The sequence below is a fragment of the Rana temporaria genome, chromosome 3 (genome assembly GCF_905171775.1).
Source record: "Rana temporaria chromosome 3, aRanTem1.1, whole genome shotgun sequence".
NCBI lineage: Eukaryota > Metazoa > Chordata > Amphibia > Anura > Ranidae > Rana > Rana temporaria.
Genome location: NC_053491.1, coordinates 451,272,689 through 451,290,702, shown reverse-complemented (window position 1 = coordinate 451,290,702; position 18,014 = coordinate 451,272,689). Strand labels below are relative to the sequence as shown.

Sequence of the window (18,014 nt, the reverse complement as noted above, 5' to 3'; positions counted from 1 at the left end):
GAAAATCTGACTGTGTTCGATTCACCTAGTGGTCTTTGTACTCAGCAAACCCAAATTTAGCAGCAAATTCTATTCAGCCTGTAGGGGGAGCAAATTGTGTTAGCAAAGAATTAGCTTGGCTTACATACAACAGCCCCCCAGTCTAATTCATGCCAGTTAGGTATATCAGATTTCAGTTTTTCAGGTAACAGCTTTTTCGTCAAGCAGCAATAAGTCTGGTTTGATTTGGCTGGTGATTTGCTAAGGCTGTCCCTGTTCTTGCTGATGCAAAACCTCTGCTGGCCAATTTCAATCAAGTTCTTGTTAAGGATTAGGGGAACCCAGATGATACAGCAACGTAAAACTGGACAGCAACAGCACAGTTCTATTGAGCGAGACTAGGCCAAAATATACTATAGATACAGCGCATCTCCAGGTGTTTTACTACAGATGTTTGTGTCTGCTCTCAACGGGACTATGGGTTTGGGAAAATCAAATTTGTTTGTATTACCACCAGAACTGGAGTAGAGTAGAAATCTTCCTGTAACAACTGTCTAACAGAGGAATCGCATCTCTTTGGGGAGATTTCTTCTTTTTGCTCTGTTTACAGGACAATTTCTCGAATAGGGCACAGATGAGAAAAAAAAATTTAAGTGGTTTACCATTCCCTATTCTATTAAAAAAAAACAGGGCACTCAAATACTTCACCAGCATTGACACCCCAAAATTGTGTATGTTTATAGCCATCAAGTACATAACTTACATTTGTCAACATTAAATCTCATTTGACTCGTAGTTGCCCAATCACATGCATTCAGTTCTGATGATAAGCAAGAGACATAATGTAAGGACTTCATTCTACTACATAGCTTGATGTTATATGCAAAAACAGAAATGGAATTTATTTTTACATTAAAATTGAAAACACCCTAAAATATTAATTGACTGAGAAAACTGGGCTTTTGCCACACTTTTAATAGATCCACATTCTTCTCTGCTGCACTGTACTGTATATTGTTTACTATAAAACTTCCTGTGCACCTTTAGTTTTTATAAAGGGGACTTCCTACATTTTAACACTAACCCCCAGGAATCTTTATTTTCCTCCTCAGGTCTCTCTGCTGAAGCTGCAACTGACTAAACAATCGGCCTTTATGGGTGATGGGGTGTCACGGGCCTTCCTCCAAGCCCAAGCTCTGCTGTTTGGCAGCTATAGAGAAGCTCTCATCTACAACCTGGTATGTTTGACGTAGGGTTCCTTCAATGATCTCTAGAGTTTTTATCTTCATCGGTTGTCAAAGTATAGCGCAAAACATGGTAAAAGTAATAACAGCATAGTAAAATCCAGTGCTCCCCAATATTGAATAAACAAATGACCCTTTAGTCTGTTTGAAAAACAAATGACCCTTTAGTCTGTTTGAATTAGAACAAAAATATATAGAGTTTATTCCCCGGATTCAGTGTAGGTTTGATTCTTCTTATATACTAGAGGAGTGCAATGACTCTAGATAGGCAGCTTACATACACAAAGAAATAGGTAGATTCAGGTACGGCCGTGCAATGTTAAGACGGCGTAGCCTAGCGTGTTTACAATACGCCGCCTTAAGTAAGAGAGGCAAGTACATGATTCTCAAAGCACTTACCTCCTTACTTAGGGCGGCGTAGTGTAATCGCGGCGGGCGTAAGGGCGCCTAATTCAAATTGGTTGGAGGGGGGCGTGTTGTATGGTAATGAGGCTTGACCTCACGTTTGTTGACGTTTCTTGCTACTGCGCATGCGCCGGGCGCATACATTTCCCAGTGCGCATTGCGGCTAAGTACGCCGTACGGGCCTATTGATTTAGACGTGGATGTAAACTACGAAACTCCCGATTCGCAGACGACTTACGCAAACAACGCAAAAAATTAGAACCTCGCGGCGGGAACGGCGGCCATACTTTAACATTGTTATTCCACCTCATAGGTGGAATAACTTTAGGCCACCTAAGGCCTTACGGAAACAACGTAATTCGACTGCGGCGGCCGGGCGTACGTTTGTGAATCGGCGTACAAGCTCATTTACATAATCTACGCCGGCCCCAATGGAAGCGCCACCTAGCGGCCATCCGAAAAATTGCAATCTAAGATAGGACGGCGCAAGCCGGCCTATCTTAGATATGTTTAAGAGTATCTCTGTTTGAGCATACGCTTAAACATACGACGGCGTAGATTCGGAGTTAGGTCGGCTTATCTACTGATAAGCCGGCCTAACTCTTTCTGAATCTACCTAAAAGTCTCTAGAGATGCTTCAGATGGAATACAAGTGATTGCAAAGAAAGGAGTCCCACACCAATCATGAAAGGTATGAGTGATGTATTGTTTTTTTCAATACAGTATATTAAAATAAAAAAATACAGTATATTCAGCATAAGCAAGCCTACATATTTTGGGGGTTTCCTGACACCCTTAATCGGGGCTCTGTGTACCGTAAGCCATTGGTATGGAGGATATTTGATGTGAAAAAGTAAAGATATTCAGAAGTATCACTGCAGATTGCTTCAGACAAAGTGAGCTTCAGCATCCAATTTTACCATTTACATTTGTTAAGTGATGGAGCCTCTTGAAATTAATTGGAACTAAGCTCAACAGTGAGGGATCTATCTGCGAGAAGACCATGCACCATGTAATTTTAATGGAAACGGTCAGGTTTCTTCTGTCTCAGGAGGGAGGTGGTATTCAAGGCTCTTAAAATATGTGAAAATAGGTTGTTCGGTAATTTTAAAGTGAATCCTAACCTTGCAAAGACAAGGAAAAGCAACAGGTTCACTTTGACAGTACAGGCAGTCCCCGACTTACGAACACCCGACTTACGAACGACTTCTACTTACGAACGGCCTCAATGCCGGCTGCTTGTGCTCCACGCTGGTCCTGGATACCTCCGAACAGCTATCTTGGCACATTCCACACTGCAGTACTGCATGTACTGCATGGCCAGAAGAGCCCCAGAAGCGCCCAGATCATCCCGCATCCCTGCACAGGCGGACGCCGGAACATCACACATCCCTGCACAGGCGGAAGCCGGAACATCCTACATCCCTGCACAGGCGTACGCCGGAACATCCTACATCCCTGCACAGGCGTACGCCGGAACATCACACATCCCTGCACAGGCGGAAGTCGGAACATCCTACATCCCTGCACAGGCGTACGCCGGAACATCACAAATCCCTGCACAGGCGGACGCCATAACATCCCACATTCCTGCACAGGTGAAGGGACACTTACAAGCAGTGTTCCGACTTACGAACAAATTCCACTTACGAACAAACCTACAGTCCTTATTGTGTTTGTAACTCAGGGACTGCCCGTAGTGGCACAACACGCCTATACAAATCTGTTCTTTACTTCTCAAGTATTTACTTTTCTCCATATTTTCAGATATGAGGATCATAGCCTAACTTCAAGCAAAATACTTTTTTTCCCCATCCATCCAGGTGTCTATTTTTCCTTATCTGGTGAAGTCAGTTATATTTGACATCCCTTGCTGACTTTTTTTTTTCCTGGGGAAGGCTAGTAAAATGGCACATATTAACTCTCCCAGGCTGGTCCCTTTCACTCACCTCGGTCTGACATTGATCTTCTTCTAAATCCCGAGAGAACCCCTCCTGGAGTTGGGTTTTAAGTTGGCCATATGACCATACGCCAGTAAAATTATGTAGAAAAAAAAATATTTTTTGAACATCCTTTGGATTTACTAATGGTTAGTGGGTTTAAATTGACGTTTGTTGTCAACCTTAGTGAAGAGAAAATTCGAAGGTGCAGGTTGGAATGTGTTTCTCGACTGGAAGAATTTCAAACAGTGAATGTAGTTTTTCTTCTGGAAAATCATACATATTGTAATGAAACCTGTTTAACACAGTATGTGTTGGATTCCATTCAAGGTCTGGACAATAGCAAGTAAAGCCTCGTACACAAGACCGAGTTTCTCGGCAAAAACCAGCAAGAAACATTGCCGAGGAAACCGGTCGTGTGTACATTTTCGTAGAGGAAACTGCCGAGAAACTCGACGAGCCAAAAAGAGAGCAAGTTCTCTATTTCATCGACGGGAATGGAGAAACTTGCCTTGTCGAGTTCCCCGACAGCCTGACAAGGAACTCGACGAGGAAAACGATGCGTTTCGCCCGTCAAGTTCCTCGGTCGTGTGTACGAGGCTTAAGAGTGTTCTGAATAATGATTTTTCTACGAACATTAAAACAAAAATATAACCATGTGTGGCCAGCTTTGTTGTACTTCCTCACATGATAATACTGGTATATTAGGCATCCAACATCGTCACATGGGGGAAAGAGAGAATCCTCATTTCCATGTGAACTCCATGCCATGATTTGGCACCACCAAAACCCACTCCTTTATCAAAAATCCCTGTCCCCAGAGATGTTGCTGGAAGTGTCTTAAGAACAGGACACACAACCAGAAGTTAAAGGGGTTGTAAAGGTTTCTTTTTTATTTTCTAATTAGGTTCCTTTAAGCTAGTGCATTGTTGGTTCACTAACCTTTTTCTTCGATTTCCCTTCTAAATGTTTTTTTTCTTTGTTTTCTTTGTCTGAATTTCTCACTTCCTAATTCAGCAATCAAGGACTCATCAAAGACTTATGCTTATTGTGTTTGCACAGGGGGAACCAATCTCTTTCTGCCAGGAGACCTTCCTCAACCACAAGTGCAGCTCAATGAGATCCTTCCTGCAGAACGCCGTCCACCTCCAGCTCTTCTCACAGGTCTGAGCAGGGGCTTTGGTAGAGGGAGGGTCAGTTTTTCCATATCTTGCTGAGAAATACACAAATTAAATTTATTATATACTGTTAGTATATTTCCCAATGCCACTGTGTACCTGCCTGTGCATATAAAACCAATGTACATCCACATGAAACTGCTTTCCTGACAAAATATTTGTAATTCTGGAGTCTGGGCTCTTTCGTGAATCAGCCCAATATTTCATGTACTGGGAGTGATTGGGAGGTGTTTAAGCAGTCTCATGACCTACATGTCTCATGAGTCTGATGAGTACAAATGACCGTTTTTCGGGATGTAAAAAATTTTTTTTTTTTTTATGTCATTAAAAACGATCGTCTGTGGGCTCCAGAGCATTTTTCACGACGCAAAAAATGGCTATTAAAAATTTAGAACATGCTCTAAATTTTCACGTCGTTTTTAATGTAGTAAAAAATGGTCGTGTGTGGGCTTTAACGACGTGAAAAAATGCGCATGCTGAGAAGCAAGTTTTGAGATGGAAGCGCTCGTTCTGGTAAAACTAGCGTTCGTACTGGAGATAGCACATTCATCACGCTGTAACAGACTGAAAAGCACGAATCGTCTTTTACTAACACGAAATCAGCAAAAGCAGCCCCAAGGGTGGCGCCATCCGAATGGAACTTCCCCTTTATAGTGCCGAAGTACCTGTTGTACGTCACCACGCTTTGCTAGAGCATTTTTTTTTCCCGATTGTGTGTAGGCAAGGCCGGTTTAACAATACTCGGGTTGAAAAAAACGTCGTTTTTTTTCTAGACCATTAAAAATGGACGTGTGTACACGGCATTAGAGTTCAGGCACTGGTTGCAGGGTTTGGGGCAATTGAAGAAGTTTTTGTGGCTTTAGAAAAGTATACATTTGCTATTGGTGTGAACAACAAATGGTAAATAAGCAATTGGGATAAGCTAAATTGAGAGTTTTTGCTTTTGTGAATTTTGGTGAAAAATCCAGACATTTTGGAAAACTTCACTCCATGTTCAAGATTCTTTGGAGCCATCACAGACAGCAAAATAAAGTGCTTTTTGGTAGTTTTTAACAATATAATTGACTTAAAATGCCATCTGAAGAATAGGGAGGCTCCTTTCAGCTATCTTATGCCGCATACACACCATCACTTTATGTGATGTAAAAAAACGACATTTTCTGTGAAGTAAAAAACGATGTTTTTGAAACTTCAATTTTCAAAGACGAAGTTGCATACACACCATCGTTTTCTCACAATGTTCTAGCAAAGCGAGGTTACGTTCACCACGTTTTTCCTTCATAAGTAGCTTCTGGGCATGCGCGGATGAAAAAACGTCGTTTTAAACGACGTTTTTGCTACACACGGTCAATTTCTGTGAAGTAAAAGTTGACGTTTTGAAAAACGACACATAAAATTGAAGCATGCTTCAATTTTTTTTGGTCGTTTTTTAGAAGACATAAAACTACGTTTTCCCCCACACACGGTCAATTAAAGTGACGTTTTTAAAAACGTCATTTTTTTTCATCACATAAAACGACCGTGTGTACGCGGCATTAGACCTGTTCTGTGCCAAACAATGGACCTTATTGACTGAGGACAACACATTAGATACCGAGGCATAGATAATGCCTAAACCAGGGACAAAAGTTGATCGCTAGAGTGACTGAAAACTGACTGATAAATTGAAAAACTTTTGTTGATCAATGGCTGCAGGCAATCAGCTGCAGCTGCTGATCACTGTATTCTGACAGCATTGGGTCCCACTGTCAGAATACAATGTCCTGGTGGGAGGGATTCCTCCATCAATTTTGTTTGTGTGGTTGGCAGAATCTGTTAGTTGGCCACCAATGTATGGCCAGACTAATGCTAACCTAGTTGTTAACACTAGCCCTAATACTAACCCTAGCCTTGGTCATCAAAGCCATCTAATCATCATGTCAATGCTGATATAGTGACCACATAGCTTTTTTAAGTAAGCACATTTTATCTTGGCACTCCATATGGCAAAATCTGAAACAAATTTTCAACAAAATTTGGGCAAAATTGTCAGTTTTATGGCAAAATCTATTTCAGCAAATTCAATCCCTACTAGAAAATCAGTTCTGGCAGAAGTACCGACTTACTGTATTTGGCATTTACAATGGAAATACATTAATTGCCTTTAATGGAAGATGAAATATATCAGTTTTACGAGTCTGTGATTTACAGTATACAGTAACTTCTTACAAAGATACAGTGATCACCTAATAAAGTTCCCTAGCTGTAAGCTTGGCTGAGATCTATGGAAACCCTTAACAGATATTGACAGTAGACACAGCTCCCAGGCCACCGAGCGTTGCCAGACATTCAGCCTAATTTGCCGTTATCTCGTTTCAGAGAGCTCATTAGAGACAACCGCCAGGGGCAGAGCAGAATGTGTTATTATAGTTTAATCTATTAATGATTGGCTGCGGGAGAACGGACTGGATTATTTATAAAGACATCAGTTAACGTACATTTTGCCTTCCAGTTCATTGACAGTCGGTTGGAGAAGCTGAATTCCGGAGATGAATTCACAGATGTATTTGAGCAAGAAGTCACCAAATGTGGACTATCAGGTACTGAGCCCATCGGTATGCCCTCGGGTTTGAGGTCTACGTTAATTAAAGTGTCTTACAGAAGAATAGTTGTAATCAATCAAAATCCTGTTGCCTTTATGGCTAAAAGGGGATAGTTGGCAGGTGTTTCTGGTCCCCAACAGGTGTAAAAGAGTACATTGAGCTAAAAGGCTCATTATAGCATGGTTACTTCACTGTTACATGCTGAGTTTGGACTGAAGCGGCTTATATAAGGAGTAATAGGTAGGGTGAGAAATTTACCTGTGTGTACAAATTGTTAACCTGCACTACCGAGGTTTGAAAACAGGGGATTTTTTCAACAGAACAGCTAAGAAAAGACAGGTAAACATGAAAAATGGCCCTAGTGCTCCACCTGCTGGCATAGCTGAAAATAAAAAGTATTTAATGTAATTTTAATTTTTTTTGCCTTTACCTGACAAAAAAAAAAGAAATATAAAATGTCTAGGCCTGACTGTAATAAATAAGGAAAATATGCTGAAAGCCGCTATATATTTCCTGTACGAGCTACACTGAATCCCACTTTTCTATGGGACTACACTCAAGCTTGAAAGAGCATTCAGAAAACACAAACCACTTTTTCCAATTAGAGATTTGTCCTTTAACTGAAACTATAATATAGAATTGATAGTCTCTGGTACAGTAAATATTGAAAATGTCATAACTACCGCATAATGTATAACTTTTTGTCTATCTTTTAGCCCAGGTTCACACTGGGCTACGGGAGTGAAGCCATGCGAGTTCAGCTGAACTGGCACGATTTCACTCCCGCTGGCAGTCCCGATTTCGGCCGCGATTACAGGTAAATCTGTGCCGGTTTCTGCACAGATGTCAATGTAAATTGCGGCCCGAAATTGAAAAAAGTAGTACAGAAACTACTTTTTGAAATCGGTGCAGCGCTGCAGACGCGTATTGGGACGCCTGCCTTTACACACACATGAACTTCAATGGCATCCCAGTCTTAGTCTATAGGGTTCAATGTTCAGTTGGCCTACTCTTTGCAGCTAAACTCTTCTGGGAAGGCTGTTGACAAGGTTTAGCAGTGTGTCTATGGGAATGTTTGACCATTCTTCTAGAATCGCATTTTGTGGTCAGGCACTGATGTTGGACGATGAGGCCTGGCTCACAGTCTCCGCTATAATTCATCCCAAAGTTTTCTATCAGGTTGAGGTCAGGACTCTGTGCAGGCCAGTCAAGCTCCTACACCCCGAACTCGCTTATCCATGTCTTTATCGCAAACATTTATTTATTTATAGCCATGGACAACTTGGTTACAAGATGCTTCATTTGTAGGGTGTCACATAGTTGGTACTTTCCATGAGTAATGTCCGAAGGTCTTTCCCAATGAATTTCAAAGCCATTTGTTTTAGGAATTGTAAGAAGCAGTGGCAGTGCTTTGTGGAAGAGGATCTGAGTGTAAAGGCCTCTGTGACATTACAACCTGGATAATCTAGGATGCATCTTGTAGCCCAAAGAGTTGGAACCCTGTATTTCCCATGTGTCTGACACCAAATGAATAAAATATGTAACTAGAACATTTCCTCCTTACATTTTAGCTGTGCATTTAGCTGTTTAGTAAGACTTGTGCTTTCAATGCTGCTTGTGTTTAGTATATGATAAAGTTCCCTCCTAACCAGTCTGCAGAATATTATATTATGAGAAATATCTTTTAATTCTCCACAGGGGCCTCCCGGTCTTACCAGCTGTGGCTAGAAAACCTCAAGGTAAAATAAGACATATGAGCACATAATAATGGTGTATTTGCGGTCTAGTGCCATGCCAGAAGAGCTTTGTCCTTATGCATTATTAATAAACTCACCAAAAATAAAATATCCATCAGTGAGAACACAGCCTATCCAGTCACTAGAGACCAGTGACATCACAAACCCTTCATAGTCACCAGTGACACCACTGAGACCCTTCATATCCATGAGAACACAGCCTACCCATTCACTAGAGACCAGTGACATCACTGAAACCCTTCATATCCATGAGAACACAGCCTACCCATTCACTAGAGACCAGAGACATCACTGAGACCCTTCATATCCATGAGAACACAGCCTACCCATTCACTAGAGACCAGAGACATCACTGAAACCCTTCATATCCATGAGAACACAGCCTATCCATTCACTAGAAACCAGTGATATCACTGAAACCCTTTATATTCATGAGATGACAGCCTATCCATTCACTAGAGACCGGTGGCATCACCAACTCTTCATATTCATGAAAACACACCCTATCCATTCACTAGAGACCAGTGACATCACTGAGACTCTTCATATTCATGAGAACACAGCCTATCCAATCATAATTGATTTAAAGACTGACTCATCACTCATGACATACTATGCACTATAACAATAGCCAATATATATATATATATATATATATATATATATATATATATATATATATATATTGAGAATGCAGTTATCTGACATTATACAGCTCTTTGTTATGCTCTAAATCAGGGGTGGCCAACCAGTGGCCCGGGGGCCACATGTGGCCCGCGGAGCCCTCTGATGTGGCCCGTGACCTCCTGCTCTGGAATGGTGGGTTGACAAGCCCAAATCGCAGGTTGCCAACCCGCCATACTGCAGCATCAGTGTTGTGAATGGTGGTGATAGAGGAAGAAAGCGGCTGCGGAGCAGAGCCCCATAGGCCGATGCTTTCTCTACAGCTAGTCTATGGCAAAGTTAAGCTAACCCGCAGGATAGACACAGGTGCATTATGCTGCACCCACGTTGTGGGTAAACCGCAGCACATCAGGGTGAAAGCAGTCTTAGGCCCTTTTCACACGATCAGCCCAACCAAATAGGACCCTCAATTAACCTCTACATAGCGACAGATTGACGTTTACGCTCGCCTACCTCCAATCCAAAATAACAAAAGGGAATTCGTCCCATTCCATCTGGGCGGATCGGAGGACCTATAGAGTAGCCGTGACCTGTCATCCGTCCGCTCCACTCAATGTGGCCCGCGACTGGTTACCAAGTTGCTTAAGTGGCCCTCGCTCTTCAAAAGTTTGGGCACCCCTGCTCTAAATAATAGTCTAACGTATATACTGTATGCATGAATGTATCTGTCTCAAATCTTTGATTCTGTCACCCAGAAAGGAGGAGGCACGTTGATCAATAATATGAAGAACAGAACACATCCTACTGTCAGGAACATGCTAAAATATGTAAGAAACTTCCTGATTTATTTGGTGTTCATTTCAATCCTGGGCTTAGTATAGGATCATTTAGCCTTTTCTGCATGTAGAACAATAATCTGTCAAGCCATGTTCTTTAAATACTTCATGCATGCACCCTTTAGTGAATTTTGACCAGACCAATAAATCAGGGCTATTTTAATAGCATCATGGGCCCCTGGGCAAAGTAATGCTCTGGGGCCCCCTACCAGCCTGTCCCAATTTACACACCTACTTTCAAGATATAAAGTATAAATAGTTGTTAGAATTAAACATACCGTGTATTTGCTAGTACTTTCAACAAAATCAATGTAAAAAAAAAATAAGAATACATGCCAAAAAATCAAGACAAATCAATACCCAGAGCACAGCACAGGGGAAGCAGAAGGTAACAGTACATGAGGAGTCAGGAGGGCACAATACTGGATCAGGAGGGCACATTGCAGGTTTCGGGATGCTGTCTGGGACATGGCCACCCTGGGACATCTTAGTAAAAGTGTGACTGTCCTGTCAAGTCCGGGACAATTGGCAAGTATGATGTAATGCAAGATTATGATGGGGCCCCCATGCATCGGGGGCCCCTGGGCACTGCCCAGAGGTGTCCATGCATTAAGAGAGCCCTGCAATGAATTAACAGCAACTTTCTGCTTTGAAGTAGTTTAAATATAACAAATTAACAGTTCTCAAAGACATCTTCAATACATATTCCTGTACATGATCTTCTAAGTGCCCCTAAGTTCTGCCCCTGGTTCTCCCTTTTGCCCCATTAGATAGTCATACCTTAAACAGGTGAGGAAGTCTTTAGTCCATTAGTCCATTTCAGCAGCACAATTTCATATCCCTGGAACCCCAACTGGGCTCCTGCAAGGGATAGTTAATCAGCAGAGTGGTCATTACACCCCAGTTTAGCTCCTGTTCCCTTCCCATGCATAGAGCAATGTTCCCCTTTTAACTGTCTTCCCCAGCAGAGGTCAGTCCCTATTAAAAAGCCTGGAAAAATCTGGCCAGCAGAGTTAACCCTTACCACTTAGGTACCACCACCTCTGCTGAGCATTAAAAGGTTCTCCAGTTTTCTGTGTGAACATTAAAAGTCAGCAGCTACAAAAACTATAGCTGCTGGCTTTTAACAAACAGTTTCTCACCTGTCCCATGATCCAGCACAATCTTCACCTGGGCTAGTTCTTCACTAGCCTGCGGGTTCCTGGTCCCGACATCTTAACTGTGGGCACCCAGCTGTGACAGCTTGCGGTTGCGGATTGTGAATGGTCCTGAAGTCTTCTGGGACCTGTGACAACTTCCAGAAGACTGTGAGTAGGGAGGGGGGAGCCTAGGCAATCGGAGCGGAAGTGGGAGCAGGTACCTGTCAAAACTAGGTACCCATTACCCACCCCCACCCCCAAAGGTGCCATTCTTGAAAAAAGAGGAGGGGGGAAGCCTTAAAGCAGAGTTCCACTTTAATTAAGTAGTGCAGGCAGCACAGCAGTTTAAATAGCACATACAACCCAACCAAAAAAAGCAATTAACACAACAATACCTTATTAAGCGCTCCTGTTAGCTCAGCATACTACCCTGACTCAGTGGGGTCAGTTTTCTCCACCACATCTGTGGAAACTCATATTTTCACTCCTTTGTATTCGTATCAAATTAAATATATAACCAGGGCAAATGTTAGGAATAAGGGGAAAATCAGGTGCCTACTTACTTCAAACCTTCTGACTATGCTATTTTTCAGACGAGAGTTGCAAGAAATGAGTGCAAATTTGTCTTAATATGTGTCGTGGGCAGAATTTCGATGGGCCAGAGGCGGCGCCTACACTACCCCTCTTTCTTTTACTTGGCTTTGGTGTGTTTGGAGGTGTCATTTTTGGTTTGATTTTATTCTAGGCAAAGGGTCAAGCCAAGACTGGTCTTCAGGGAATGAAGAAACGCATTAAACACAAGGTAAGAATTCAGGGGTCAGTTGGTCAGGGATCAGCCTTTAAGCTCCCTATGCCTTCCAACCCTTGTGTGCTTTTTCTTTCTCTATTTGGTAGGTTCTGAAGGTTATGAATATAATGACACAGCAGAGTTAGTGGAAATCCTCTCCTTGGGCAGGAATGGCACACAATAGCCTCTTAAACCTTTTATTGGGTCACTTTATCTTTTTTTTTTTTTTTGCTTTGTATGTCCCTTTGGGGGGGTTTCCTCTCCTGTTAATGCAACACAATGTCAATGGAAATTTCTAAAAATTTTAAGGAAATGTGCACTATTACTTTTTCTCTTGGTAACAATGATCACCAGGATACGTAACGAGAGGAAATGTCCCCTGTAGGGACACAAGCAGAATTAAAAACTTGGTAGAGGCTTCAACCATTCCACATGCTATCCAAAAAAAGATGGTGAAACACATATAATGTGATAAAATAGCAAAACAAGGCCATGCTGCCCCTAGCATCTATGAACTTACTGCAAATCCTGATGCCTGCATCCTTTTAAATGCAGAGCTTATACCAAGGTGTTGTACACTAAGGCATATTTATAATGCAATCAATCTGATGAGCATTTAATTCATTTACACTGTCAAAAGCTTTTTTTTGCGTATATAAATTCGCCCCCATTTTCTGTTGTTTGACTCACTGTTGGTGCCCCTGGCAGTTAATGCGGGCTCACCCATGGTGTGGGGTCTAAGTGACGGAGATGATGGGCTGGAGACCCTAGTGACCGCCTTATTTTATTTTTTTCAAACTGGCACCAGGTTGTGTCCCAAAGAATTTCCCCAACAAGTGGAGGCTGGAATAAGAAGGCTACAATGTGGAAACTTTTCGCAAGACATCGGGCAGGAGAGTAGTCCGATGCGGGCAGAGATCTTGGCATGTAGAAAGCAAGAGAGTAGTCAGGTCCAGGAAAGGGTCTTAGTAGTTGGCAAGCAAGAGAGTAATCAGATGAAAATCCGGGTGGGCAACAAATAGGCAGCTGGCAGGTAAATATTATAGCGCTGTAGCTGGGGATAGGACCCAGTACTGGCTATTTCAGTGGCTGGTGCTTTAATACCCTTCTGGTCAGAGGAAAGGCCTAGCATCATTAGTGTGTGCTGTTGCACACTCTCTGAGACTTCTGGAAGTCTTGGAGGTCCTTGGAATCCTGGAAATCCTTGAAAGACCCAGCAGGGATCCTGTAAGTATTGTAATTACCAACACCTGTTGGTTCTTCAGCTGAAAATCCTATCACACGAACATCAGTGAATATATTCAAGAAATCAATGTTACATTTACCAACATGTGGTAAAAAAAGGGGTGATGGTAATTGCGCAGGTGACAGTGTGAATGAGTGATCAAAAAAGCAGCTGGCAATCACACAACAGAACTATTTGTGTAAAATACATATAAAACAACAATTGCCACACTGTGTGAGTGATGATAGATGTAAATATAAGTGACAATGGTCAGTCCATGAAGGAGTCCATATAAAGATAAATAAATAGATGTGATGAAATCCTTGTGATCGTATCCAAAGATGATGGACAACCATACACCCAAGTGCACCTTGCACCGTGATAATACAAGATGTGCCCTTACCGGATATCTAGACTCCATGGTATAGGAGCCTAGTCAAACATGGATTCACACATCATGAAGGATCCATCCACTGGGTATGAAGGATTATAACAACAAATATAAGAATCCGCGCTTAGGATGTGATGGTGCTGCTGCCTCCCTGGATGATCTCAGTGAAGGGATCAGTGATAAAGTGCATAAGAGAAGGGATGGTGGCGCTGCAAAGTAGACTGGATCACCAGCTGATGATCAAAGTCCCTGTATACAAAACAGGTGTTGGGTAATCTGGATAAGGGGTAGGTCCAATGAACTGAATCCCCCTTGGTATACCACACAGTGGGCGATGTAAGACCTTCAGATTACCCGTTAATAATGCCAATAGGTTTTAATTGCCACATAGATGGTGGTTGACAAATGTGTGACAGTGAGAGTGCGTGTCACATATGTGATGATCCAGAGCACTAAAATTAAAGTGTATATGTAACAAAATACGTGAAAAAAAGGAAAAACTGAGGCGCATGCGCGGAGGCGTCCAAGATGGCCGCGTAAGCTAGGAGCTCCGCTCTGCCTCGGCCCCACGTCAGCCCTAGCACCGGTTTCACGGCGGTGCCAAGACCCCGGAGGGTCGGTTTAGATTGGGGAACGCTCGGTCGAGCCCCCCATGTACAGCGGAGCGGTCCGGAGGGGCCTGGAGGCGAGCTACACGGCGCTAGAAACCCAGGCCGATTCCAAGATGGCGGCCGCGCCTCAGCTACAAACACCTCACGCAGGAGGAAATAGTGACCTGAGGCAAGTGATCGCCCCTGCTATTCTAAACTTCCCTTCTTTACTGGTCCAAGACTCCCCAAGCTCCCTGGCACCCTCAGCAGCCGCCTTAGGTCCCCAGTCAGACCCCACACTGCTCCACTACACGGGCCAGGCTCAAGGGGTAATACAGGCCTCACCAGTCTCCAGGGCTGCTGGTCATTCAGAATCAGAAATACCTCAGAATGCAGGGGAGCTCTTTTTGAAGTTCTCTGAACTACTTGAACGAGGGTTAGCCCAAACAGCAGTTAACATTACTAAGGAAATACATGCTGACTTCCAGAATCTGGGCTCCAGGATGGAGATCATAGAAAATAAATTGGACATCACTATATCCAGAACTAACCAGAACACTGACCAAATACAATCACTTCAGGAGCAACTAGACGTGGCCCTTACTAGAATCGACGACCTCGAGAATCGTTCCAGAAGGGACAATTTTAGGGTGAGGGGCCTCCCTGAATCTGTTACAGACATTCCCAAAACTATCCAGGACCTCATCAAAAGCATGATTCCCGCCATTACACCCCACAAGCTGGAGCTGGACAGGGCCCATAGGTCCCTGGGCCCCCTGAGAAAGGATGGATCTCCCAGAGATATCATAGTAAAACCCCATTACTTCTCGGTGAAGGAGGAGGTCATGAGGGCATCCCGTCAGCAACCCCGCATATCCTTCATGGGTCAGGAAATTCAAATTTTTGCTGACATTTCTGCAGCTACTATACAAAGACGCAGATCGCTGAAACCCTTATTGCTGATTTTGTCTCAAAAGGACATCAAATATTGGTGGGGTTTTCCGTTTGCCTTAAAATTTGCCTTCAAGGGCAAAACTCACGCCTTTACCACGCTATCTGAAGGAGAAAAAATCTTGCTAGCCTTAAAATTGATCTCGCTGGACTCAGCAATGGACACGTCAAATCTTCCACCGGGTCCATCCAAACGGCCCACCCCGGCAAGTCCTTTATCCCCCACTTGGCACACGAGCAAAAGCAGACGCACCAAAGACACCACAAAGACCTGAACTAATCATCACAGCGGTTCCGCTCACTGTTCTGGAGTTTTCCTCCGCTTGGTGTTTTCTAACGGAGGATATTATACCTGTTCGGTATAATGGTTCTGGGTACCCTATCCGTGGCTGGGGACCCATGAAATCCCCATACAGTTTTTTCTCTTTTTTTGAGACTGTTTTGTTTCCTAGTTATATGTTCTCCGCACTGACCGTGATCCGTATATTTTTCTCATGTGTCGTGATAGTATACTTTTAGAGTGTTACATGATATGCTTCCGTTTCCTGGTTGACTCTAAAGGGTTGATAGGGGCCGAGGCAGTTGCCTTGCGCCTCAGATCATTCCTGGACGGGGACTTTGTCGCTGTCAGGGTTTGGTCCTGTAGTCCGAGTTAAGGGCTACGTTACTGGTTCGCCTGACGAAGGTGGAATGGATCTTTATCCCTTCCACGTTCGTTGTGAAGACATACTTTATATTTTGAAATGTATTATCTCTATTTTTGTTTGCTCTTATATCTTTCTTCCCACTAACCTTTTTTCCTTGATTGCCAGTCTGTGCATACGTCATTCTATCCATAGTATTCCAGGCCTCGGCTCCGCTCCTGCTCCGCTTTGCTGTCTCCCATGCCTCCATGTCGATGGGGTAAGTTCCAAATTGCACCCACTTTGTTCTCCCAATGACTTCACCACATAACTTGACCTTGCCGAACTTGGTTAGAGTTGCCTCACACAATGTTCAGGGCTTGAATTCGCCCGTCAAGAGAGGGAAGGTGTTTCAGTCTTACCATTCCCGGAGGATGTCAGTTGTCTTATTACAAGAGACACACTTCCCGGTCACTTACACACCATCCTTTCTTCATGCGCAATACCCACAATTTTTTCTGGCTAATGCCGAGGATAAAACGAGAGGGGTGGCTATCCTTTTCGCGAAATCCTGCAAGTTCAATCCGCTCCTGACTCACAGAGACCCTAATGGCAGATTTCTGTTGGTTAAGGGGGAATTGGATGGACTTCTAGTGTCATTTATTTCATACTACGCCCCCAACAGAGGACAGACCGAATTTTTTAAAACTATGTTTGATACCTTAGTTCCTCTCTTGGAGGGAATGATAGTGTGTGGAGGAGACTCCAACGTTGCATTTGACTTAAGCTTGGACAAATCCAGACCCATAGCTACAGCGTTGACACGCCCAACTAGAGCTAGCTCACACATAGCAAAACTGATATATCAGCATAACCTGGTAGACATTTGGAGGGAACTCAATCCAAACAAAAAGGACTACTCCCACTATTCTCATCCGCAGCGATCGTACTCTAGGATTGACCATATATTTATATCTGCTAGACATATTCCCCTGATTACGAAAGCTAACATAACGGACACAGCCCTATCGGACCACTCCATGGTGGTTTGCTCGCTACAAACTCAAAACTCAGATCCTCACAAATCACACTGGAAATTAAACGAAACTTTACTACATGACCCTAATGTGGTTTTAGAGATTGAAGGGGCCATCAGGGAATATTTTGGGTTTAACAGCGTTGAAGGGACCTCGGCCGAGATATTGTGGGCAGCTCATAAAGCTACCATTCGTGGCAGGATCATCCAGATAGCCTCTAAAAAAAAGAAGGAAAAGTCTGCGGAGGTGATGAAGCTTGAGAAAGATTTTTTAACCCTGCGCAGACAACATAAGAAGGACCAGACGACGGTTCAGGTCCCACAGCTTGATGCCGCTCGACTAGCTTTAAATTTAGCTTTGACGGTTAGGGCGGAACGATCGTTAAATTGGTCCAGCGCTAGATTTTATTTATACAGGAACAAAATGAACACGATGTTAGCCACCAAGCTCTCGCCGAGGTTCCGTACGTTTGCTCTGCCCAAGATTAAGACCAGGGACGGGACAACAACCCTTAATCCTAAACGCATACTGCAAGAATTTGAATCCTTTTATACCTCTCTTTATCGGGGGTCGGGGATGGCCAGTCATTCCGAGATCAATTCCTTTTTGGACCGGTTAGTGATCCCGAACCTACAGGAGAGTCATGTAGACTTGATGGAGGCACCGATCTCCACAGAAGAAACTTTAGAGGTAATTAGGGGACTTAAGGATGGTTCGGCCCCTGGA

General features: G+C 43.3%; 1 protein-coding gene across 2 annotated transcripts in view; it reads left to right on the top strand.

Annotated features, from left to right (window-relative positions):
- Window positions 1-18,014, top strand: part of DENND1C (DENN domain containing 1C) — a 110,963-nt gene that overhangs the window by 73,444 nt on the left and 19,505 nt on the right. For both annotated transcript variants that reach the window (XM_040346650.1, XM_040346649.1), the window contains exons 13-18: window positions 1,092-1,217; window positions 4,631-4,732; window positions 7,238-7,325; window positions 9,027-9,067; window positions 10,465-10,536; window positions 12,430-12,486. In XM_040346650.1, the coding sequence (XP_040202584.1) occupies window positions 1,092-1,217; window positions 4,631-4,732; window positions 7,238-7,325; window positions 9,027-9,067; window positions 10,465-10,536; window positions 12,430-12,486 (486 nt within the window). The remainder of the gene's footprint in view (window positions 1-1,091; window positions 1,218-4,630; window positions 4,733-7,237; window positions 7,326-9,026; window positions 9,068-10,464; window positions 10,537-12,429; window positions 12,487-18,014) is intronic.